At 44.6% G+C, this 25664-nt stretch overlaps 1 protein-coding gene across 2 annotated transcripts in view; it reads left to right on the top strand.

Moving 5' to 3' along the window:
* The window catches only part of grid1b (glutamate receptor, ionotropic, delta 1b), a 483632-nt gene that overhangs the window by 375185 nt on the left and 82783 nt on the right, over positions 1 to 25664 (top strand). For both annotated transcript variants that reach the window (XM_069664590.1, XM_069664591.1), the window contains exon 5: positions 22335 to 22388. In XM_069664590.1, coding sequence (XP_069520691.1) covers positions 22335 to 22388 — 54 coding nt within the window. The remainder of the gene's footprint in view (positions 1 to 22334; positions 22389 to 25664) is intronic.

The raw sequence follows: 25664 nt of genomic DNA on the forward strand, positions 1-25664 counted from the left end.
GAAACCATGTTTGAGAAAAATGTATTTGACGTGTATTTAGATTTTATAGTTTGACTCATGTCCCATCTGTTAACATGGAGGAGGCGGGCTTTATGAGCTATACTGCAGCCAGTCAGCAGGGGGCGACAGAGAGGGTTTGGCTTCACTTTCAGGAAGCTGTCACGCCGGCCATCTTTTTATACAGGATATGAAGAAATCAATCAGGGAATGTCATCACCTCCTCTCAGAGCTGATGTAATGTGGAGCCTGGTTTCGGCTGTTTGGATCATTTCTGTGATTCTTTGGGACAGACAGACACAGCCACCCATGCCTGTCTGAAAAGTTCCTATATTAGAGCTGAGGCGTTCAGAGCAGCTGCTTATTAAAGTCAGAGATGGGGCTCAGAGAGAAACTCCATGTGGACACAGGCCCTAATGAGGGATTTATCAAATATAGGAATCAAAGATCGTTTCTTCCGACCTCGGCCTTCATCTGTTTTATCCTTGTTATCCAGCCTGTTATTTATCCACTGTGTCTGGGAACACTTTCACTGTCCCTCTCTGCAGTGGTGTTTTTCACTGAGCTGCTCATTTAGTTTAGCTTTAAAGCACTTTGTTAGGAAAAAGAAATGCACACAATGATCAATGTCCACGACTTTAATTTGACCTAAAGCTGCAGTCTGAGGTTAAATAAATGCTTTTCTGGTTGACTGTAGTTTTTGGTGATGCAGCAGTTGTCGGTTTGTCCTTATTTCAGTAATAAATGAACTATTGAGAGCGCTGATGAGAAGGCAAAGAGCCTTTTATCTCCCGGCGGCCCTTTGTTGCCTGTTTTGGCTGAGTTGACACGATCCTTCGTCGCTCTCTGCATCCTGATGAGCTCGGCTGCTGCGACTGAACTCGGCGCTCATTTGCATTTTACTTTTGACACAGCAGCGAACACTTACAGGACGGATCGGGATTCCTAACCTTAATGTCCGGGTCAGGACCGGAGACGATGAACATTTGTAATATCTCTGGCTGAATTAAACAGTGAGCAAGATGTAGGTTCATTCTCTCGTTGGATAAACACAACAGACATTTATATCTTTTTCCCATTTTTCTCAAATGTTTTACATCAGACGTATGTTATTACACGTGAAGTTACAGGAGATGACGTCATGCAATCTGCATCAAAATCTGCGCTCCTTCTCAGAGTCTTAACTCAGTTATCAGGGTTTGCTGCCAAGTCGGTTTATACAAGGAATTAACTTTGGTGTTTTGGTGCAGAACAGTGAACACAGAAGTAGATTAAAAATAAGTGATAAACACCAGATGTGCAGGTTTGTGCAAGATGTGGTGGTGAGTGCAGAAAGCTTACAGTTAAAAACAGTGTAAACAGACAGTCGTATAAAAGTCCAGTGTGCAGTCCAGCCCAGAGTCTGTGTCCAGGCAGAGAGGGGTCGGCCACAGTCTTACCTGCACGCCTCAGGGTCCTGGAGGTGTTCCTCTCTGCACAGCGGATGATACACTGCAGCCTGCGCTTGTCGTTGGCAGTGGCAGCCGCGTACCAGACGGTGATGGAGCAGGTGAGGATGGACTCATTGTCTTCGGCAGGTTGAACTTCTTCAGCTGCTGCGAGAAGTACATCCTCTGCTGTAACTGAACATCGACGCATGATAGGCACATTGTAAGGTTCAGAGTGACTGACACGTTCTGTGGACATCATCCTCATATTCATCATGATTAACGTCTAGAAATCCACTTTGAACTGAAAAAAGTCGTATGTCGTATATTTGTCAAGCTCAATATTCACAGTTTGACTTCACGCTGTGGCATGCATGCATCCTCCTCCTCTGTTTCCTCTCTCCCTCTTCATCCTCATTATCTCTTTCATGTCACGCACACACACTCGCACACACACTAACATACAACCGGGAACGCAGCCACTCAGACGGTGTCAAGTTGCACCAGAGAAGCCATTTTGGCTCTGCTGGGGGAATCAATGGCCCATTCTGTCTCTGGCCATATTGTGTGTGTGAGCTAATCAGCCACCCAGGCCCCATAATGGAGGACAGCAGAGTGCACACGCACACATTTTCCACACTTATACACCCGTGTTTTCAGGAGAGAGCCATACCTCCGGATTACAGCAGGAGAAAGAAGGAGGAGAAGAAACACAGCAGCAGACTTGTTAGAGAGGCAGAGCTGCGAGTCAAACGTGGTGTTGCATACAAATGGACACGCAGTCGGTGCAGACGCATCGCAGGTCTCCTAGCAACTATGTCCAGCACAGGCTCGCTGGAGGACCGGCAGTGTTCGAAGAGAGGTGTGTGTCTCATGTCAGAGTGAGAATGAAGCATCTGTTCCGCAGAAGATCTCTGAAACACAGCGTCATTAAGGCCGACTGTGTGTGTGAGCTTGTGTTCAGCTCGTGTTTGTGCGTCCTCTGATGTCTTTGTGTCCTCGCTGACGGAGGCTGCCTGAGGAGAACGCGGCAGCGAGGATGTTCCAGTCCTGCTTCATTCAACAGGTGTGTGTTTGTATGTATAACACACAGTGAGAGACAGGCAGTGTGTGTGTGTGTGTGTGTGTGTGTGTGAGAGAGAGAGAGAGAGAGAGAGAGAGAGACAAAGAGAGGGAGAGAGAGAGCCATGTATTGAATCTTGCCTCAGGCGTCTGAAAATGCAAACAGGTCTCAGCATAAAAATGCAGGCCACAGACACACGCACACACACACACACACACACACACACACACACACACACACACACATCTATACTTGTGAGGACCCTGAGTGAGGTGAAGCATGTCACACAAATCTGAATAACAGAATAAACTCCTGCATTAACGTCGATGTTAGAGGTCGTTTAAATTGTTAAAACAACAGAAATATTTTCAATCAAACGTCTAGAAAAATTTCCTCAGTTGGCAGAAAAACATGTCCTCACTCTCTATGATATAAAAATGTGTAGATGTACACACACACACACACACACCCTGAAGGTCGGGACGTGTGTGTGTGTGTGTGTGTGTGTGTGTGTGTGTGTGTGTGTGTGTTGAACGGCGTGTGCCTGCTGTGGACATTTCTCCCATGAGGCCTTGGGTGCAAATGGCTCTTCAGTGTACATGTGCAAGGTCCGAGGGTGGACAAACACACACACACACACACACATGCACACACACACGCACACTTCAAAATCCATCAGTGCTCAAGGCCACCAAACAAGGACACATTCCAGTTCGCTCTGGAGACTTCCCACATGCATGTACAAATATCAAACCTTTGTTACCTTGTTCTCTGCTTCTTTCTGAGGTGTTTTTTTTATTTCTACATCACAGAGAAGAATATTTTACGTGTCCTCCATTTTTATTTTACAACCATAGTCACAAGAAGTCGCCCTGACTTCACAGTTCTGCAGGATTACGGTCTCATCCTGAGTGAAAAGGTAAAACCTCTCTCAACAGTCTCTTACTTGTCCGGCTGTCTGAGAACAAATAAGATAAATGATGCTCTTCAAGAACTCTGGGAACGTGGATGTCGGATAATAAAGTGTAGATTTGATATTTAATAAAATCACACAAATAAAAGCTAAGACGGCGACGCACAGACTCAGACTAACTGTCAGTATAATAATAATGTGGTGTTCTGCAGAAGCAGTTGATCACTTTGTAGAAGAAAAAGTGAAGCTAATTTATCCCCCAAAATAAAATCTGTGTGTGAAAATAACAGAATTTAAATATCAGACTCCGAGCTCCTCTAAACCAGCACTTATTTATTTTCACCTTTTCTCTTTCTCTTCCCGTCATCAAAGACGATCCCTCCTCCTGCCATGTTTGAACAGATAAAAGCTAAAATGATTTCCCAGCACCCTCTTGGCTCGCTCGTCCTCCCCTCTGCCTCTGTCTTTCCCGTGTCGTCCCATCTGCATATTATAATTGAGGTCGAAAGCGTTTCGTGTCTGTATGAGCCTGTATGTATTTGCTCTGCTGTGGCGACCCTCCTCTCACGGCCATTATGCACCACACTCCCTCACTCTGTATGCAAACGAGATGACAGCTGGACCTCGGACACCCGCCGGCCAATTGCAGCCAAGTTTAGAGCGGCGCGGCCGCGCTTCACCGCGGCTTCTGCAGACAGATCAATAACTGCGACGAACCCCGCGATGTCTGTCTGAGATGTTTGGTAATGACCCTCGCTGCCGCCGCTGCTATCTGTCTCGCACCACCACGCCGCCGCTTCAGCCGCGCTCCTATGAATAAATCAAGCCTGATGAATGCCAAAGTGGATTTAAGGTTGTGATTGGACTCGGAGGAGTTGCTCTGCTGCTTGTTGAATGTTTTGGACTTAAGGGGAGCTACTTTCAGTCTCTCTTGTCCATTACTTCACTTTCTTCCCTTTGTGGGAAGTTGCCAACAGGATTATTCCCAGGAGACTTTTGTTGAAGTTATTATTTATGAGAGGAAGTCGTGTGCACAGCCCACATGCAGCAACTCTGACGCAAGGCAACAGATTCAAAGTAGGACTGCATTAGAGCTCTCTAAAAGTCAGCGGTATGAACACTCCAGGTCAGCCAGAACACACGACCTGTCTCCGCTCCAACTCCAGTCTCACGTCTCAAATCGGACTGTGAACAATGAGCAGTGTGTGGAAAAGGAATCTTGTCCCGTCCATCATCTTGCAGTCTGCTTGCAGAGAAGATCCAGATGGTGAGGACCACAGTTAGTGTTTAATCCAAGCAGTTTTGAGGCAGATGCAGGGGTGGAAGCAGAGATGTTCTGCACGTCTGTGTGGTTGCGTTCGTAGCGGAGGTTTGTCGCCAGCAGAAGAAGAAGAAGACAAACATCTGCTCATCACGTCTTCAACAGCACTCAGGCACAGGAGTTTCAGGAGTGAGGCAGGCACCCCCTCAGGTTTACAATCACGACCGTTTCACTCATCATGTTCAATCATTGCTCCTCGTGCATCACAAATTAACCAGGTGACAGGTGTGAACAGGAAGGAAGCTGTGAAGGATTTTTATTTGTTGGCTTCTTTCAGTTCAATTCCCATTTTCTGCCAATGAATGTGTTTGAAGAAATGCTCATATACAGACCAAATAAAAAGAGCATGCCCTTACTTCCTACAAGTCCCAGAATGCCTTGCAGCATCCCTCACTGTGCCGTTTACATGTAAGTGGAGCAGGTAATAGCAGGGCTGCAGGCAGAGTTTCCAGCAGGGAAACAGATTGGAGAGCGATGCCACGGGGCCCAGTCGGTGCCCAGTTACTGAAACATCTTCTGTCATCAGACTCGACTGGAGCTGCTGGAAGTGTCTGAACGAGAAGCCGTTTACTCCATGTTTGGTTTTCTACTGCCAGGAACACACAGGCTGGTAAATGAAACCAAACGTGCATCAGTAGGACGTGTTTCTGATCCAAAAGTGCATTTTCCCTTCTGTCTGATGTTTTCCTTCCAGTTTAATCTACAGCGTGTGCCACCAGAAGCCTTTTTTATCATGTTGAAATGTAGCTCAGTCTTATGTTCCACGAAACAACAACAAAACAAATGTATAGCAGGCGTGACTTTCTTAGTTTGGCAGGTATTTGATCATCTGCTCGTGGTACTACACAAGAGAGAAAGTCAGTACTTTCTTTGGGGACCACGACTGTGTGAAAGCTCACAGAAGTCCTTCCTGTAGTTGTTGAGATGTTTTATTTAGAACTGAAGAAGTCGACCAACAGACGAACATATCCGTCGAGTGCAGGCTATCCAGTTTACTGGGTGAAAGTCCTGCTTTGTTTGACTCATCCGTCTTCCCCAGCCAACTCCAATTGGACTCTTTCAGTCTTCCTACAGTATCACCTGTCTCCTCACATGCTGAGCAGCTGTGACATCGCTGGGTCACAATAAAGAGGGTTATAAGACTGATCCTTTGCCTCCAAAGGAGCCAGTTGAGGTGGCTCGGGCATCGGATTAGGACGCCTCCTGGGCGCCTTCCTGCGCAGGATAAAGGACAAAATCAAGACTATTGAGAAGCCGAGGGAGGCTATGTCCTCGCCGAAGCCAGCTACTGATCTGGCCAATGGTAAGCCAGCGCTGGTAACTGAGAGGCCGGCGGTGGTGAATGAGAAGATGCCTATTTATTTGACCAGGGCGGCAAGTCATGTGTCTAACGTGCTAGTTGCTAGCCTCGGAAGCTAATGAGCAGCCTAGCCAGTAGACAATCCACTGGGTAGCTAGCTTTGGCGTGCTAGTCGCTCGCCTCAGAAGCTAATGAGCAGCCTAGCCAGCAGCCGATCCATTGGGTTGCTATGTTAGACGCATGACTCGCCGCCCTGGTCGAACGAATAGGCGGATTCTCATTTACCACCGCCGGCCTCTCAGCCCCCTGCGCTGGCTTATCATTGGCCAGATCAGGCAAGGATACAGCCTCCTTAGGCTAGTCCTAATTTTGTCCTTTGTCCTGCACCATACTGGAAGTTTTTCCGAGCATATCCAACTGGGAGGAGCCCCCGGGTGGGACCCAGAGTTGGCTGGAGGGGATATATATCCCATCTGATCCCCCAGGAGGAGCTGGAAATGTTGCTGGGAAGAGGGACATGCTCGAACCACCTCAACTGGCTCCTTTCCAGCGAGATCAAACAGGTCTACAATTCTACAAATATCTCTGCTGCTTTACTGAAAGTTCAGGTTTCCAGGCAAGACGTGGCTCGATTGCCAAAATGAAATCCTTGATAATGAAATGAATTCATCCTTTTATCTTTCAACCTTTATTTAAGCCTTGAACATAATAAAACTACAGAGAAGTGCAGAATGAAACACATTAAAAAGGGCTTCACAGCTGCACACTCAGAATGAGCTTTATTTTAATAGTCAAAATATCACCCTAAGATGAACCAAATATCTCATCCATGGTGCACATCCCCTCTCTCCCCATCATAATGAACTGCCGCCGTCCTCTCCAGACCCCATTATCATGCAGCGAGACACCTTTACCTGCTCTTTAAAATGGGACACTTCAGTCCCTCTTCAATCTCCATCCTCTGATGCTCCCACGCTCCGTCCCTCTTTGTGAGCGGTTATAATAGGATGGAGGGATGAGTGACGGCTGCAGACAATAAAGAAGTCGAGAGAGAGAGAGCGAGGAGGTCACGGGGGAAGATCTGAGGCAGGGCTCATCCTGTCAAAAAGTTCGAGCGACGAATAAGCAGATAATTCAGAGAAAGGGAGGAAGAAGAACAGGGACCATTGAAGTCTATAGGAAGCGCTGATGTCTGAGAAAACATCATCACGCTAAGGAAGGCTGTAATTATCCTCTTCATATAGGCAGAATGTCAGGCACATTAAACCATTAGCCCTGATGGATATCAAACAGAACATTCAGCCTGTTTTTATAAAATTAATTACAGGCAGGAAGCAGAAAGAAAGGAGCGAGGAGGGGAGGCAATTTTCTGAGTGACTTATCAGGAGAGAGAAATCAATGTCAGGATGTAAAGCAACAGAAGCGTGACTTCGTCTTACACTCGCTGGTGATTCCAGTCTAATCAAATTTAAGCCTCTCGTACAGTGCTGCAGGACAAATTGGAGACGTGGTAACAGTCAGAGCAGATGCAATTTAAGCCAACGCAGAACTGCCTTCTTTCTCATGGCCAGCAGGGGGCGACTCCACGGGACGATTGTCTAAAACCAGACAGGAAAATGCTCCTCCTCCTCTCCTGGTTTATTCCCTCAGTAAACATGTTCCTCATGAGTTTATGGTCTCAGTCTCTAGTTTCAAGTCTCCTTCAACACAGCATGATGTTCATTTAGTCACTGACGCTCCCATGCAGAGTCACATAAAGACCAAGGGGCGTGGCTACCTGTAGTAAGAGGTGTAACAAGTCGTAACCACCCTCTCGTCCAAATATGGTCACTTCTGGTTGCAAATGAACAAGATGGCCAGACTCAAGGCTTCAAAAGTGTTGTTCACAAACCAGTGGATGACGTCACGGTGGCTACGTCTACTTTTATGCAGTCTGTGTCCTACTGAGGCGACTTTTCTGAACGTCAGCAGCTGATTTCAATGTTTTTACCTGTGGATGAAGAAGATCACGGTGCTGCAGGTAACAGCTCTGAAATAAAGGCATCTCCTGTGAGGAAAATTAAAGTGTGAGAGCGAGGCTGATGTACACTCATGAAATGTGTGTGTGTGTTTGTCCGAGTCATTACATGCCTGCGTGCACATCCAGCCTATCTGCCTATCAGCGCGTACACTCGGCCTGTCTGAAGCCCAAATATAGCGCGATGGTTTGGTGTGATTACCACTCAGCCGCGCCGCTGCCAGCCTCCCGTCGCCTGTTGTCTTCTCTAATGAAGCCCTTGTCTGAAAGGTCAGCGCGGTCTCTGCTTATAAAGAACCACAGGGCGGCCATCTTCCTCATTGTAACGCTCCAGAAGTGCCACATAAAGGCGACATCAGGGAGCGAGTTCTCTGCAGGAAAAGTTTTAAAGCCCAACAAGTTTGAGCTCAGATCTCAGAGGTGTCAGACTTTCACTCGTGATGTTAATTAAAGACGAGCCGAGTGGACTAAGAATAAAAGCTCATAGTAAGAGGAGTAAACAGTGTTACAATCAGAGGGCACGATAGCGTGTGTGGCATGTTTTCTTTTAGATTATTTTAAAGCCAGAAGTTCAAGAAGCCATGTGAGCAGCGTGTTGACAGGTCGACTGATGATTTCACTTGTTTATATTGGAGGGACTGTCTCATTGAGAAGTTCCTGTAGGCTGCTGATATTTGGGTTCATTAAAAACAAGTGAAAACAAACGAGACGTGAATGTCAAAGACATGCTCGTTAGGTTCATCGGTGATTGTCTGTTGGTGTGAATGTGTCTCTGTGTGTCAGCCCTGTGATTGACAGGTGATCAGTCCAAGTGTAACCCCGCCTCTCGCCCAATGACAGCTGGGATAGGCTCCGGTCCCCCGCGATCCCGAACAGGAATAGATGATGGATGTACAGGAAGTCAGTGACAGACGTGAGTCGCCCTCCAGCCAGCGCCTGAACGTGTTCACCTGACCATCAGCTGATTTCTTGCTCTTGTTTAATCTATGAATCTTTCTTGCATCTTTTGAAGTCTGAAAACTGAAGACATGATGAATGCTTCAGTGTCTCTCTGCGGCGTCGGGGACTCTGTAATTACTCCAACATGTTGATGACAGCTTGCAGGACTTGACGTGTCTCTCTGATCCCTGCTGCTGCAGGAACACATGAGAGTGAGGAGACTCACTCGGTGCTCCGAGCTCCGGGTCCCTCGGATGATTCTTTCACTTTCACCTCAGATTCTGTGAGCCCTCCTGAGATCAAACGAGCCGCTGCGGGCTCAGCCTGTTTGTTTTGCATGGATGTGAAACTGTGAAATTGTGTGAGGTTCAAAAAAGTGGGAAACAAGCAGCTCCACGGAAAATATCTCCACTTACAGCTGTGGGTTTTCACCTCTTACAAGGTGAAACATTGGATCGCACGTCAAACGGACGGCTCTCTGCAGCCGTTGTTAGCAGGGGTTACCTCGTGTCTTGTTTGGTGCAGACTTCTCGTGGAGGCAAACACACTAAATAACCGACTATATTTGTTGCTGGTCCTCAGTTGGTGCAGTAGCTGATCAGTTCACAGCACAGTAGTTCAAATGTGTTGAACAAAGGTTTGACAGCTTTAAGGATTTATATTATTCAGTTCGTTTCCATTTCTGGAGTTGGATCGACTTCATAAACACAGTCTGATTATTTGGCTTGTAATTCTGACTAATCCACATGAAGGAGGTTGCAGGAAATGGTTGTATGCATAATCCTGTTTAAATAATTCTAAAATAAAAACTATGATAGCTCGAGCATCGAGTCTTTTTGCAGCAGAAAGCCAAGGTCTCTGCATTTTGCGTCATCACTTTGTACGTCTCTTGATGACGTCATTCTGCTACATGACGTGTTGAAAGTGTGCAGGACACTCGAGAGATTGTTGTTTACATAATCGTGTTTAAATTGATCTGAAATAAAAACATGACATCACAGTATGCAAAAAATATCAAAGGTTGCAGATGAAGATCCAAACATCTTAGCATATAATATGTTTTGTTTGTTTAGCAAAGTTAGCTCAGTTTTTTCAGCTTCACTGACTTAAATAACCTTAAAGAAAATATACAGATTTTCAGGAAGTGAAGCTTTTTAGGATTCTCAAAGAAAAGACATCACAATAAGCAGCAACGTATGCAGGAGGAGGAGGAGGAGGAGCTTTTCTGCTGCATAATTCAAAGAGTAAAAGTTCTCCTGACATTGATTTCTTTTTACAGTCTGACAACAGCCTCACGCCACGCATGCACGCTCTGAATTATACATTAAACCTGTAAACAGAGAGAGCTGGCTATCCAACAGGACGTCCACAAGCTGATGCACAGAACTGATCTCGTCCCTCATCTCATATCTGTCTCACGTCCCTCGGAGGCTGCTGAGCCGACGTGTTTCTCTCTCAGAGGTGAAGGCTGCGTGAGGCGTCTCAGTAAATTTGTGCTCGGCACAGATCCAGCAGAGCAGAGGAGGCGGGAGGCGGGAGGCTGAAGCAGCTTCTGGGGTGATGGTGAAGACCCGTTTCCATGCCTACGTAGCGAGTGGTTAACAGGGTCTCAGGGTGGCTTTTGCAGGGGCGTCTCACACAGACTTAAAGCATTTAATCTGCTTTATGCAGTTTATTAACGAGCTGGTCTGAATTTCATGTTGATATTTTTCACCCGTCCGTCACACTCACACCGAGCGTGTCTGTTATAATAATAAGTCCTCTTCAATCAAGAGCTCGTTGACAGATCTATTTTAAAGCTCTGCTAATTGGCACTTTGAAACTGCAGACGTGTTTGTACTTGTGATTAATGAAACAAATCATGTGAGGCCGTTCAGTCCGCTTCAGAAACACACTTTACATTAATAAGGAGTCGCTCACAGGTGGAGTTTGCTCCAGTAAATAATGGTTTAGTGCAGGTTGTAAGGGAGTTACAGTAAGACATGTACCCGCAGGCTCCACGCAGGGACAGCACAGTGTCAGTCAGCATATCATCAGTGTAATATTCATTGTTATAGCAGAGTCATTATTTACTCTGACACATCAGGATCAATCTTATTTGTGTGTCACAAAAGAAGAATGAGATTTTTCAGGTTTATTTAGAACGTTATTAGTTTGTAACTGTGGTCAGAAAGTGTTTCATAAACGTGATGATGAACTGCTACGAGCTCATTCACCGCTTCATCACAGGCAGAGCTCATACTGCTACATGCAGCTTCAGTCAGAGCTCATACTGCTACATACAGCTTCAGTCAGAGCTCACGCTGCTACATGCAGCTTCATCACAGTCAGAGCTCATACTGCTACATGCTCATACTGCTACATGCAGCTTCAGTCAGAGCTCATACTGCTACATGCTCATACTGCTACATGCTCATACTGTTACATGCAGCTTCATAACAGTCAGAGCTCATACTGCTACATACAGCTTCAGTCAGAGCTCATACTGCTACATACAGCTTCAGTCAGAGCTCATACTGCTACATGCTCATACTGTTACATGCAGCTTCATCACAGTCAGAGCTCATACTGCTACATGCTCATACTGTTACATGCAGCTTCATCACAGTCAGAGCTCATACTGCTACATACAGCTTCAGTCAGAGCTCATACTGCTACATACAGCTTCAGTCAGAGCTCATACTGCTACATGCTCATACTGTTACATGCAGCTTCATCACAGTCAGAGCTCATACTGCTACATGCTCATACTGCTACATGCAGCTTCAGTCAGAGCTCATACTGCTACATGCTCATACTGCTACATACAGCTTCAGTCAGAGCTCATACTGCTACATGCTCATACTGCTACATGCAGCTTCATCACAGTCAGAGCTCATACATGCGTCCCTCTCCTCCTCCTCACATGCAGTTTGTTGCCTTTGAACAGCTGCAGAGATGAAGTGAGAGAAAATGTCCTGGAGGAGCTTTATGTTCCCAAGATGAGCTCTGTCTTTTCACTCCCACACTCACACACACAAACACACACACACACACACACACACACACACACACACACACACAGCATCTACATGATTTAACTGTGAATTGAAGATATTTGTTCAAGACATGAAATGAGACGTTTGCAGCGGTGGACGTGTTGATCTGTGACAGCTTGATGGAACAATCCAGTGAGGATACTTTGTGTGAGTTGTGACCTTTCACTTGATGATGTATGATGTTAGTTGATGTTATTATGTGAGTAGAAAAGCAAACATTTGTCAGCTCTCTTGAACATTAAGCTGCTTTTAAGACTGATATCTAGTAACTAAAACGCACATATACCAGCACGTCGTCTATACACACTCAGATACAGCAGTTTCCTGTAGGCACACATTTACACACATTTCCTAAACAAACGTGTCAACATTTAGTCCTGCTTTACTTTGCTTCGTTACAATTCCCCTGGAAATCTTCATCACTAAAATTAAATCGGGAGAAATCTGTGGATTTATGATTTTGTATTTCTTTTTTTTAATACTGAAAATACAACTTTAAATGAACAGAACCTGAGAGGGTCAAAACTGAGGGTGGCAGTAATGCAACATCAAGGATGCCAACTAGTGTAAAAACCTAGAAGAAGAAGACGCAGAAGAAAAAGAAGAAGAAGAAGACACAGAAGGAGGAGGAGGAGAAAAGGAGAAGAAGAAGAAGAAACCCTTTGGACCTTAAGTTCAGTAAATATCGTATAAACTCGTCGTAACTCGAAAGTCATTTTCTGGTTTTCTGTAATCATCTAACTTTCAGACATGTGACCTTTACGCAACATCACACTCGAGGTCGTGATGTTGGACTGAATATCATCACGGCTGTGAATCGGTCGTAGGCACGAGGCCGGGTGCTGCAGTTAATCACCGCTGTGATGATATTCTGTCCAACATCACGACCTCGAGTGTGATGTTGCTTTTATACAACATTTAAACAAGCAGCAAATGGTATCGTATATTAGTACAGTTTATCTGTCTGATTTTATTTTTTAAAGCAGCCGGTGAAACAAGAGTCTGCTGTGTGATCCAGAGGCACCAGCTTATAGACATGTAACGTTAACTATTCAGAGCGCCTGGCTGAGGCGGAGTGATACACAGCGTGAAAAGTCCCACTCATGGGACTCTTGTCCAATCAGATTACTCGCTCAGAACTAACTGTTGTATAAAAGTTTAAATAACTTTTACATTTGTAAATGTGTACATTTTAAAAAGCGTGTTTTTATGTCGTCACTTAAAGACCGAGGCGTAGACGTGTGTTTACTGTCTGTCTCTTAATTAGGTGGGAAAATGTAACAAAGAAAAAAAAGACTGACAGAGCAGAGAGGAGTGCACAATAAATCAGGTTACACAAACAATACAGGACAGGAGGTGCACAGTTTAATCCTCCATCAGCGTCAGTTTGTCAGACTGTAAACTTAAGGATTTGGGAACAATGACGCACCTGCTGCCAGTTCATCCCACCACGCTGCTGTCACAGTGACAAGTCAGCCGGTTAATTAACTGCACACAACCGACTGATCCACAGCCGGACTGGGATGTTAACGGAGGAACTCAGATGCAACAATTTAGTGTTTCCCTGCTGCTCGTTCGTCTGCTCGTTCTGTGCCCGGCGCGGCCCGTGTGCAGGTGGAGGTTTGGGGTTCGTTAAAATGAGGCGGTGCAAAGAAAGTCTGAGTCTGGTGAAATCGTGTCAAACATGTTGTTTTGCAAACAGTTAAGAGCTGTTCTTGAATATTGCTTGAAAATGCAAAGAAAACATCCTCAAACAGCCGTAAAGCAGAAGATGTGCATCATTTGACATAGTTGGTAATGGATTCAGCCATGCACCCTGTGATCTAAATTCACCACGCAGGCCTTTTGCACTTTGCCTCGCTGTTGCACCCATCGCAGTTCATGCACCCGAGACTCGCCGCTCTCTGCTCCTGCCACCAGCAGCTCCATGTTGGCGTAGATCTAAAAGCCTCAGAAACTAAAAGTGAAACCTGCAGCTCAGCAGGGCTAAATGTTCGGAGCAGCTCAACGAGTTCAACACACCATCTTGACTTTTCAAACACCATCTTGCGGTACGAAAACGGGAGGCCTCCTCGTTCTCAGCTTTCTTCTTGTCCTGCATGAACCCTCGTCTCGTGAAGAGCTGCTTTTAGCACAGCTCTCATGGGCTCTAACACTCAGAGAGGATGAGGACGCTCTTTCTTTCCTGCCCTGACAAAGCGAGCAGGAGACGGCGAGCGCTGGAAGTATCTTGACTCGTCCTGACAGGATCACATTGACCTCCAGTAATTTTGGGAGTCTCGACAGCCTGGATGGAGGTCATGGTGTGGCTGTTAAAAGCAGCACTGAGGCCCTGAAGCCATGTGACACCCTCCCTACAGCTAAGGATTGTGGGTGTTCATTTAGCAGAAAGCTTGAATGTGTTCGTGTGCTTCGATGTGTGCAGATTCTAGTGTAACTGAGACTGCAGGCTGTTACGTGTGTCTCTGTGTGTTGATGCATGCCCAGAAGAGAGGCAGTAATAATAAGCTCCATGTCACAGCAGAGGGCCACGCAGAACAGGCTGAATGTGTCAATCTTCAATGTCAAAACTCTCTCTCTGTTCTGACCGTCTTTAGCAGCTCTGTGATGTCGAGCAGACAAAAGATGTTGCTCATGAGGAACTTCCTGTTCTGGGTCCGGCTCAGGGTCTCCTTTTACTTTGTCTAGAATATCAGATGGGACGATTCCAGGATGCTGAACCACATTAATTGGCTCTTTTCAAACCTTCCCGTGAAGCCGACTCTCCCTCTTGCTTCAGTGTTTCTGACGTAAGTCTGCATTCATGGGTTGAGCTGTAAAAAAGTCTTTGCTTCTGTTTCTGGAAGGATTTATTTTCACCACTTTCACCAAATGCTAACGTTCAGAGCTTTTGCAGGATAAATTGTCTTTAAGGTGACAAGGAAGAAAGTAAGGATGTGGTGCATGAGCCTGGAGCATGTAACATTTTGGCACGGATGTGTAGTTCGAGCTCACCTCATTTTAAACCGTGAATATCTTTCTCTCACCTCTACAAACCATTTTAATTACCCTACCCTTGAACCATTGTTTGTTTGCCCTGATCACAATCCTTCCAACCTCCACTGTAGCTGCCCTGTGCAGATGTGGAGGGGTGATCCAGGGTTTTGCAGAATTGTCTAACTGTAAAGAAAGGTTTGCGGTGGCTGCAGGTGGTCCTTCTGGTGCAGTGAAGGCTAATGAACATCCTCAGGATGCTCTGCTGATGTCTTCTGGGTCTCTGAGTAGAGCTGGCAAACTTTACGATAAATGCACACTTTACATATCCATCTGTATTATGCAGAGAGGGAGGAAGGTGAGCTAAGACACTCTGTGAAGAGAAATACTTCTGCTGCATGTATTATTCATGCTGTACGGCTGGATAGAATCAAGTAGTAATCTCAGAGCGGGCCGTAAGGCTGAGTCCTTCTGTACAGCACAAGTACAGTACAGTCTGAATATAAGTGCTGATACATTAGCAGTCTTTAGTCGATGGAAGCTCTCTGTTCTTTGTCTCAGTGTAAAGACCTTCTCTGATCATTGTTCAGTAAACCTGCTCTGCTCTTTGTTCCACATCCGGCGGCTCATGGCCTTTGCTCTTCAGCCCTCCTCAGAAAACGGTCGTCTGTTCATCACTCCGTCTTATGAAGTCGTTTTCTGCTGTTGTGATTCCAGAGTATTTTTTTCCACCGTGTTTGGAAAGAATGTTCCCCAGATAGAGACCTGTGTCTTGCCATTTCCCCATCTCGTATTCAAATTCACTTCTTGCTTTCTGTGTTTCTCGCTCTGTGATGTGCAACAACAGAACATAAACTACAGATGGGAGTAGAGAAGCAGACAGATGGGTGTAAAACTCAAACCACGGCAACAGCTAACAAGATGTTTTTGCTTTATGGAGTAGATTTTTTCAGGCCATCTCTCGAGCCACGGGTGCTCGTTCCCCAGCGAGCTTCATCCTCGTGGGTTAGATCCCAGTCCATTCCATTAACACGGAGTTAAAAGCAGCCTGTCCCTGATGTAACGTCCACGCTTGCTGCTGCTCCGACCGCCTGTTAATGCTTGTTGTCAGGACTATTAAGCCCTCAGAGAGAGAGAGGGAGGAAGGCAGCAGAGCATAATATAAACCCGCTAACTCCCTAATCCCCCTGTACTGGACCACTCACATCCCCCGAGCTCTGCTGCTGGCTGCAGAAATGGAAAAGGAACACTCTGAAAAACCAACAACAGTTCTCTGCAAACATTTCAAATGATTTCACACTTGCAGCCATGTGCAACATGTTTCAGATGTTACTCAATATGCCATTCTTTATCGTGCACAGACAGCTCCCTGTACATGAACTGAGTCCGACTGCATCCACAAGACGTTAAAGCTTAAATTAAAGATGTCTTAATCTCATTTCCTCTTCATCTCTGTTGAGAGCTGGACATCGGACAAGATGCTTAGAGCAGATAGTGACAGTTGCATGCTGGTTACAGGTCTAGAAAGCTAATGTAGCAAAGCCTGTAGCCAATCCAGCTGGTTGCTGGCTTAGGCATGCTATTGGTAGCTAGTCAAACCTAGCCAGTATCCAATCCAGTTGGATGCTAGCCTTGGCCGCTAGTTACATGATTTGGAAGACAGTATCAGGCCATCAGAGGCTGATGCATTGGGTTGCTACCCTTAGCAGGCTAGACACCAGCATAGGAAGCTAATTTCCAGCCCAGAGCGTAGACACTAACGTGGGCTGTTGGCCTCGGTGTGGTAGCTCCAGTCTCTGAAGCTAATGTCCAGGCAAGTACCTGAACCAGTGGGTTGCTAGCTTTGGTTTTTATAGTCTCCAACCAGGGAAGCAAAGTCAGTATCCAATGCACTGGGAACAATATCCAGCCATTAAAGGCTGATCCATTGGGTTGCTATCCCTGGCGTGCTAGTCATTAGCCACTGAAGCTAATGTCAAGCAAGCAGCTGATCCAGTTGATTTCTAGCTTTAGTTTCCAGGCCCCAAAGCTACCTTCTAGCCAAGCCAGTAGCCTTGACGTGCTGGTTACCAGCCGGGAAAGCAAGTAGCCGTAGTGGGTTGCTAGTTTCGACCCTAAATGTTATTTTCCAGCCAAGCCAGTAGCCTCTCCAGTGGGTTGCTAGCCTTAGCATGTTAGCTACCAGCCTTGACTTGTCAAGCAGCATCAAGTGAATTGCTCGGTGAGATGGCTTTGGTCATGTGAACAGTCAGCTTCTCATTTCCCATCACCGGCCTTCTTGTTGCCATCACATCATCGGCCGGATCATGTGGCGCCTTCAGTCAGCATTAAGCACCGCCCACTTCTCAGTGGTCTTACATTTGGCCTTCATAACAGGAAGTGGGATCAGTTCATTGCAGTAGAGTTCTTTTAATGGGATTAGCTGTGAGATAAGAATTTAACTCCTTTGTCAGATTGTGGACTCAGTGCATTATTTCACCGAGTGCTTGTTGTTGTACATTAAAGAAAGGAAACTACACCAGATAACCATCACACAGAGGTTCTATAAATAACACTGTCTTTACCTAGAAGCAGTTCGTCACTCAATATTTAGCAGAGTAACCCTGATGCTGTCTCGCAGCTTTCATGTATCTTGCCAGGCCCGATCAATACCTCATCAGTACCTTGTAAGGTTGATGTGCTGCGGGGGGAATAAACAAACAGTCCGAACGGCTGCCGAGGAGAGAAAAACACTGAAATAATATGGTGTCTCTATTTTCTGAAAGGCTGCAGCGTCTTCTGTTCTTAGTGTTGTGTTGAGTATTTATGTTTCAACCTATCGGCAGCTTGTTGCCTTGTAGGCAAAACAAAACAGCGCTTACTGCAGCACAGTTATTTGATGGTATGGATACGTTGTTGTATGATTTGATTTGATGATTTCTGCCTACTAGATTCGTCCTTAATAACCCTCCCAACCTAAAAGTGCCTCTTGCTCTCACAGGGCAGTAAACACCTAAGAGAACTCTGTTAGGTTTCTATTTAATTGAATCTTCTCAGATATCAAACTGGTACACAAAGTGTTTTGAAATGGTTGAAAAGTGCTTCTAAAAGTTGTTTGTTCTGGCAGGCGGAGGAGTGGGGGACTCGGAGGGTCGTGGATGAGAACTAGAAGCCTCTAAATAAGGTGTTGTGAATATAACTGCTGTCTCTTTGAGGGACTGTCAGAGTCAGTGCAGGCGCGTTTATAAAAGTGAGATTTGAATAATTCAATAATTCAACAACAAAAGTCTGTGTGATGTGGAGCCCACTGCAGCTCTGTTGATTTTTTGGTCCGTCCTGTTTCTTATTCATTCATTTTTTCAGCTTAACTGAGTGGATTTCAGTGTCAGCAGCAGTGATTATTATTCAGGATAAGGGAGGCAATCTCACTTCTCTGCTCGCTGACTGCAGATTGATTGTTCATGTTTGGCTTCCAAACCAACTGCAATGTCAAAAAACTGCATTAAATGAGGTAAAATGAGATTTAAAGGGAAAGTCCTTTAACATATTCTTTGATGTGAATTACTAAAAGCTGTGTAGGTACAAAATGTTCTTCATTAAATTGATTACGCCGGCAGCTGCAGAACTGGGTCTTATGGCTGCCACATAATCCCTGCAGCAAAAATCCGTTCTTGTTTTGTGCCACTGACAGGCCTGCATTGTTTTCCTAGCGACTAAGATTACAGAAAGGATCCCTAATCCTTTTTGTCAGCCACTGACATGCTTTTCTTTTACCAGAAACAAAAGTTACATCATCTCTTTAAAGCCACCAAACTCCATTCACAAAAACGTTAATTTTAGCTTGCAGAAAACAGGAGTTGTTTGTCTACTTCTGCCTTAAACAGTTGGTTTGTTTGCATTAACTTATGCTACACAAATGCTGTTTGGGATCTTAACTGAGCATTTAAAAGAATAAAAGTCAGGCGATAACACAAAAATTGAACTCGAACTGATCGAGACCAGCAACACCTGTGTTCTCCAAGGTAAAATTACTGCTTTTGTCAATGGAGTTTGGTTGCACTGAAGAGGGCGATGTAATGGCTGTTTTCTGGTTAAGAAAAAGTAACTTACCCTAACTATATCTGCAGGGATCCTTTCTGAGATGTTTCTATCTGAGCCTGTCTCTGACAACAACAACAACTGAGTGGACTTGCTTTGATCGGGCACATTTGGATGACGTTGCAGCCATTACGGCCCATTTTTCCAAAGCTTTCTGTGCCTGTTACTTTAGACCCAAACAGTCAAACAAAAAAAGAGCCCTTTATCATGACCATAAACAAACTTTCTTTTGGACATCACAGCTCGTGAAATATGCGCTGATCAGCAGCAAACAGCTACTTTAGGATGTCCTCAGCTGTACATCAGTCAGTGTTTGTGCTGGTTAAATGTCTCCTGCAGCGACGAGTGTCTCTATTCGCTGCTCTGTCTTATTTCTCAGACGGATGAAGTGATCTGAAGGCCTGACTCGTGCACTGTCATGTACCAGAGGAGAAGTAAAAAAAGGCTAACTGTCTAAAGTGTAGAGGACGCCGTGTTTACAGTCAGATCCCTGCTCCTCAGGCCTCATGTCTGCATGATTCCCTCTGTGCACCTCCGCTTCTCTGCTCTCACTCGCACAGAGCTTCTTACACATTTGTGTAGCTGTCACTCATGTGAGTCAGCCTTCATCATCGTCATCCTCCCGCCTGTCCCCCATGGGCTGACTGCTGCAGCACGAGGGGTCGCGGTCATGTAGTGACCTCGTCAGACGAGACAGAGTGAGCAACCAGACTGCAGCTCGCGTGTCACTGTTGAACTGTCGCTTCACCTTTGTGTCCCGCGGCCTAAACATGCTCCCGTCTGTTCATCCAACAATGTCACAGGAAATCTGGTGTTGACGCTGATCTTTTCTGGAGTGCAACCGTCGAGTCCAAGACAAGGAGTTTGGAAAGTTTTGTCAAATAAAGAAATAAACTTTGCTACGTGTAATCACAGTTTGTGGAGAGAGGAGGAGAAGGAGAAGGAGGTGAAGCTGCAGGACAAGCTGTGATTTAGACCACAGGACAGGAAGTCAGGGCGAGCAACACGGAACATGAATTAAAATAACTTCTGTGAGATGTAAGATGAAGAGATAGAAGGTTGAACTATTAGAGGTGTTCCTGCTGTCTCCGTGTGTGTGTGTGTGTGTGTGTGTGTGTGTGTGTGTAGGTGTGTGTGTGTGTGTGTGTAGGTGTGAAACCTGCAGTCCATCTGGGCCCAGTAAAGGTTATGATGACAGGTGTTATATCTCTCTCCAAGATATAAATGTGTGATTAGAGCACGACTGTGGCCTGAACTATAGGTTAACAAGGTCAATGATGACTTCATCGGCACACACACACACACACACACACACTCACACACCTCTTCTTCAGAGGTAGAACTCAGAGCCTGTGTTTCCTCGAGGTTCTGTTAACTAACGTGTTGAGTTAAACGAGCGTGTCAGTGTTTGCTGATCTGGAAGCCAAAATGAGGACCAGTTAGAAAACATCTGGCTGCCTGAGCCCCGAGGACAGCGAGCGTGTGTGTGTGTGTGTGTGTGTGTGTGTGTGTGCACCCTTGCACACAGCTTTGTGTTTTTATGTGTATTAAAGTGTGTGTATTCACTAACACGATTTTGCAAACAGGCATTTGCTGTAAAGAAATGCAACAACCTTTTTTAGGGACGCTCTAACACAAGCTAGTTTGTAAAATGTTCACTCCTCTTGTTGCTCCTCTTTGTGCGACTGTTTGCCGGTCTGCTGCTCCAACACTCTGGTCACGAGTGAAATCTGTCAACAGTTATTGGAACAAATTATTGTCTTTGTTGAACACTCTATTACAGGATTATTTGTCCATAAAAAAATGTAAGCAACAACCAGAAACTTTAAACCTCAGTAATTTACATGTTGTGTCCAGCCTGTTTTCTCTACCAACCTCAAATACAGCAGCTTGGTCAGAGGCCCAAAGCTTCAAAATGTGGTCTAGTTCTTTATTTAACCCTTATGTTACCAGGTGAGTCCCACTGAGATCAATGATCTCATTTTCAAGGGAGACCTGGCCAAGACCGCAGACAAAACGCATCAACAGCGAGGAAAACTCAGAAGATAGAAAGGCTATCTTCTGAGTTTTCCTTGTTGTTGATGCGTCCGTGTGTCAAAAACATTTAAAACATTATAATGCTTACGCACAACTTCAAGAGCCAATCAAGCCGTTCACCACTGTACTTATACGAGCTTTAAAATCAAGCAGTGGGACCAAGTCTCTTAGCTTCCAGTCATTTTGAAGGCTATTCCAAGTGAGCGGAGCAGAGAACATAACAGACGTCAAGACCACATCCTGAGATCTCAGACGATACAGTCAGACCTCTGCATGCCCAAAACTCACAAAATGTCAAATCAATACACAAACTTTACTTTGAAGATCTTTGTGCAACGATACGATCACTAACCTGTCTGCAGCAGGAGAGTGACGATGTGTCGTTGTTTCTCATTTGTTCATACACAAAGAAAAAACAGACAAAGAGACGGTTTGTGTGAAAAGATGAAGCTATATATGTCCTGTGAATGTTTGTGAACTCTGGATGGAGCAAGGTTAGCCTATGCTAAGCTAGGCTAATCGCCCACTGGTTCTTGCTTCATACTGAAAGCACAGAGATTAGAGTGATGCTCATCCCCTCTTCTAACTCAAGTCAAGTTTAAAGACAAACACAGAATGAAACTTCCAGGCTTTTACTTCTTAGGTAACTGTTCATGAATGTTCTGTCTCTGTGGTGTTTACATTACTGACTCTTCACCCTGTGGATGATAAAACATGAAACCTTGTCAGCCTGGTGCAGTGAGACCCACAGAACTTACACCGTCCTCAGCTCGTCTCTGCTCGGAGCTATCAGCTGATGCTCGGCTATCACCTGCAGGATGCTGCATGTCATTAGGACTATCACACGGTGGCAGAGGCCCAGGCGGGCCCCCGGCGCTTTGATAAGTGCAAACTACTCGCTCTGCTTCCTCTGAAAAGCTTTTGTCGCTCGACATTTTGGCAGAACAACCCATCATGGAAACAGCGGAGGCTTGGTTGTTTTTGGGGAGGTGAACTTTTCAAACCAGCACACTGCCAGCAGACAAAGACGACACGAGCGAGAACAAAGGCAGACGAAGCAGCTGTGGTGTGGTTTAACAGCTGCTCCTCTGTGATCGAGGCCACGCAGGAAGATGAACTTGAAGTGAAGCCGGATGAAAGCTACATTGTGTTCCGCTTATGAGTGTGTGATTATATTAGCTGCAGTGCTTGTTATTAACCCTGTCTGCTCATGTCTCCCTCTGTGTCTGCAGGCGGTGGAAACAAACCTGGCCTCCAAAGACAGCCACTGGGTGTTTGTGAACGAGGTAAGACGTCACCCACAGAGACCTGAGAACACGTGACACTTAACTGTATCAGGTGTGATATTCGTTGTCCTCACCACCACGAGAGAACATCATTTTAGTACTGACATTTAGCACTGACGCTGATGTACTCGGACACTTTCTTTTGTTTGTATCTGATGCACACAGCCTCTCGGATGAACTCAAGTACCCTCCGTGAACCACGGAGCTGTTGGCTGAATCGAGCTCCATCAGATTTATAAAAGCCAATATTGTTATTACAGTATTCATATTATTTTACGTAACAACACATACTCTACAGGCTACTTTAAGATAACATTTTCAATCGTTCATCCATTGCCTTTTGCAAACTTCTCAACAGTTATTATTATTTTAATCTTTTTTCCTTTGTTATTGGCCCATATTTTGAAAGGTTTATCTGTTACTTATTTGATCTTTGTTTCAGCCATGTGACAAATACGTTTAGTACTTAATTTAGCTGACCTTTTCAACTTCTTATCTATAATTTAAGGGAACTTTTTCAAGCTGTTTATATCCATTACTGTTAGCTAACCCTTTTAATTTGTTTTGGCTAAAAATTATAGCTTTGTCTATTAGTTTTAGCTAACCTTTTGTATAGTTTATTTGACTTTTAAGCTAACATTTCCAACTGATATACATTGCTTTAAGCAAACCTTTTTAACTAGCATAGCATATGGTAACTTTTTTCCATTACTTTTAGCTAACTTTTTAAACAGTTTATATCCATATAGCTATCCATTTTGTTTAGCTAAATTCAAATGTTCAACCTGTACTAACTAGCTAACTTGTAACCGTTGATATCCATTGCTTTTAGCTAACATTTTAGCTAACGTTTCTATCCATTGCTTTTAGCTAACGTTTTAGCTAACGTTTCTATCCAGTGCTTTTAGCTAACATTTTAGCTAACGTTTCTATCCAGTGCTTTTAGCTAACATTTTAGCTAACATTTCTATCCAGTGCTTTTAGCTAACATTTTAGCTAACATTTCTATCCATTGCTTTTAGCTCACATTTTCAAAGTTGATCCATTTGTTCAACTTTTCTCTTAGTTTGAATCAACATTTTGGCTGTTTACTCATTATACTTAACTGTTTAATTTGAGCTCACCTTTTCAACCCTTGATCCATTACCTTTAGCTAACTACTTCAACAGTTGAACTGTTACTTTAAGCTAACCTTCATCCAGTTTACATCCATCGCTTTTCGCTCTCAAACTGTTTATATATATTACTTTTAGCTTACCTTTTCAACCATGTATCATACACTCTACCCTAACCTTCAGCTGATAATCTGTTACTGTTAACAAACTGTTTCAACCATTGATCTATTGTTAGCTAACTCAAAAGTTGGTGCACTTGATTTAGCCAACCTTTCCAACTTTTCTTTTAGCTGTTTGTCCATTATGCTAACTTCTCCAATGGTTTATTCATAACTTTAAGCTAACTTTTGGTCGCCATTTATTTGAGCTAACCTTCTAACCATAAGTACCAGTACTTTTAGCTAACTTCCAACCATAACGATTCGGTAACTGTTTCTATCATCGCTTTTATCTTACCTTTTCAATCATGTCACTAACATGTCTAACTGTTTATACACATTACTTTAAGCTAACCTTTTTAAACAAGTATCGTACACTCTACTCTAACTTTCAACTCATTACCTATTTCCTGTAACACTCTGTTTTAACCACTGATCCATTACGTTTACTTATTTGAACTGCTTATTATCCCTTTGACCGACTTTGCCAACCATTCCTCCAACAATTAGCCAGATTTAATTGGCCCATTACGAGCCAACATCAGAGAAGTTCTCTGCAGAGACCCACATCCCACTTCCTGCGACTTTTAAACACACAAAGAAGAAAAAGATAATTACAGCTCTTTGAAGCAGCATTTGGATCACCAGACACCAACAGATCAGAAGTCTGAACTCAAGGTTGGAGCTCCTGTTGAAAGGTTTCCTCACCACATTAGGTCAAAATCTGTTTTCAAAGACATTACTATCCGCTGCATTAAATACAGCGAATGTTGAAACAGAGCAGAGGATAAAGGCGCCACAGTCACTTTGAATAAAAAGCATGAAAAGGCAGACGAGTTCAAGAGCACCTTTCTTTGTGTTTGTGCCGATAAAAATGCTCCTGTCTGGGATAAAGCACAGGCTGAGCGCCTTTGTGTCTGTTTCCTCCAGCGGCTCACTCTCTTGTTTTGTAGCTCTCGGTCGGGCGTCTGCCAGCACGGGCGACTTTCCATGCTGGAAGTAAAATTGAAATGAGTGGGGGTGAAAAGAGAAAATGACAGCACCCTCCGCCCCAGCTGGGATTGTGTTAAAAGCCAAAACAGTGACATCTCCAGAGCGCACACAGCTCTGACTTCTTGGCGCGGCCAAAGTGATTGTGTGGTCGTTTTAAATTATCTTTCCTTTTTAATTCCTCTCTCTGCTCCTGGTATTAATATCCAGGCACCTTCCCAGCCAATTAACTGAGCTGACAACAGTGTTAACAGCATAATTCAGAGAGAGACGGGGGGAACTGTCGTCTGCTGCCGGCTGAATACCTCAGAGCTCGCTTCAATCCAACATTTTCTTTTACCTCCCAGCTTGATACCAACCTCCTAATCCACTTTAAATTCTCTGCTTTGTTTGAAAGTCATCATTTAACTAATTACACTCTGCGTTCTTAATTGAGCCAAAGAGTGAGCGTCCCTCTTTGTCACGGTCTGTTACGGCTTTGTTGGCGTGTTAAACAGTGTTTATGATCACGTTCCTTCTGATGTGCGTTTGTGCTCGCTGCAATTCAAGAGTGAAACGTGCGAGCACGGCGACATGTTTCCTCTGAAGGCGTCGCTTTCATCATCACCGTCTTCTGCCTCCTCATTCCCTCCTTCACTCCTTCCTTCCTCCTCTCGAACTCAATTTGGATTTCAGGTTTGTCAACAAACACTCTCAGGGCATTCTAAGTTAATGGAATTTTTTCTGTCAGAGGATGGAAACTAAATTAAGAATAACCTTTGAAAACAAAAAGCTAAGAGGAACACCTTCAGGCTTTTGGTCGGCGCCAAAACAGGTCAAATGTCTATTTGGAGATAAAATATTTCTGCACTGAATTCATCGAAAACTTCACGGAAAACAAACAGCAGTTTACAATCTTATCTGACGAACTATTTTTCCCCAAATTACTTGATCCAACTGCTGAAGGTCCAGGCTCATAATTGTTTTCCTCGTTAGCATATAACATTTATCTGATATGAATAAAAGTAAAATTT

This window comes from Semicossyphus pulcher, unplaced genomic scaffold (genome assembly GCF_022749685.1).
Source record: "Semicossyphus pulcher isolate SPU_LCO1_2020_fin unplaced genomic scaffold, fSemPul1.0.p SCAF_16, whole genome shotgun sequence".
NCBI lineage: Eukaryota > Metazoa > Chordata > Actinopteri > Labriformes > Labridae > Semicossyphus > Semicossyphus pulcher.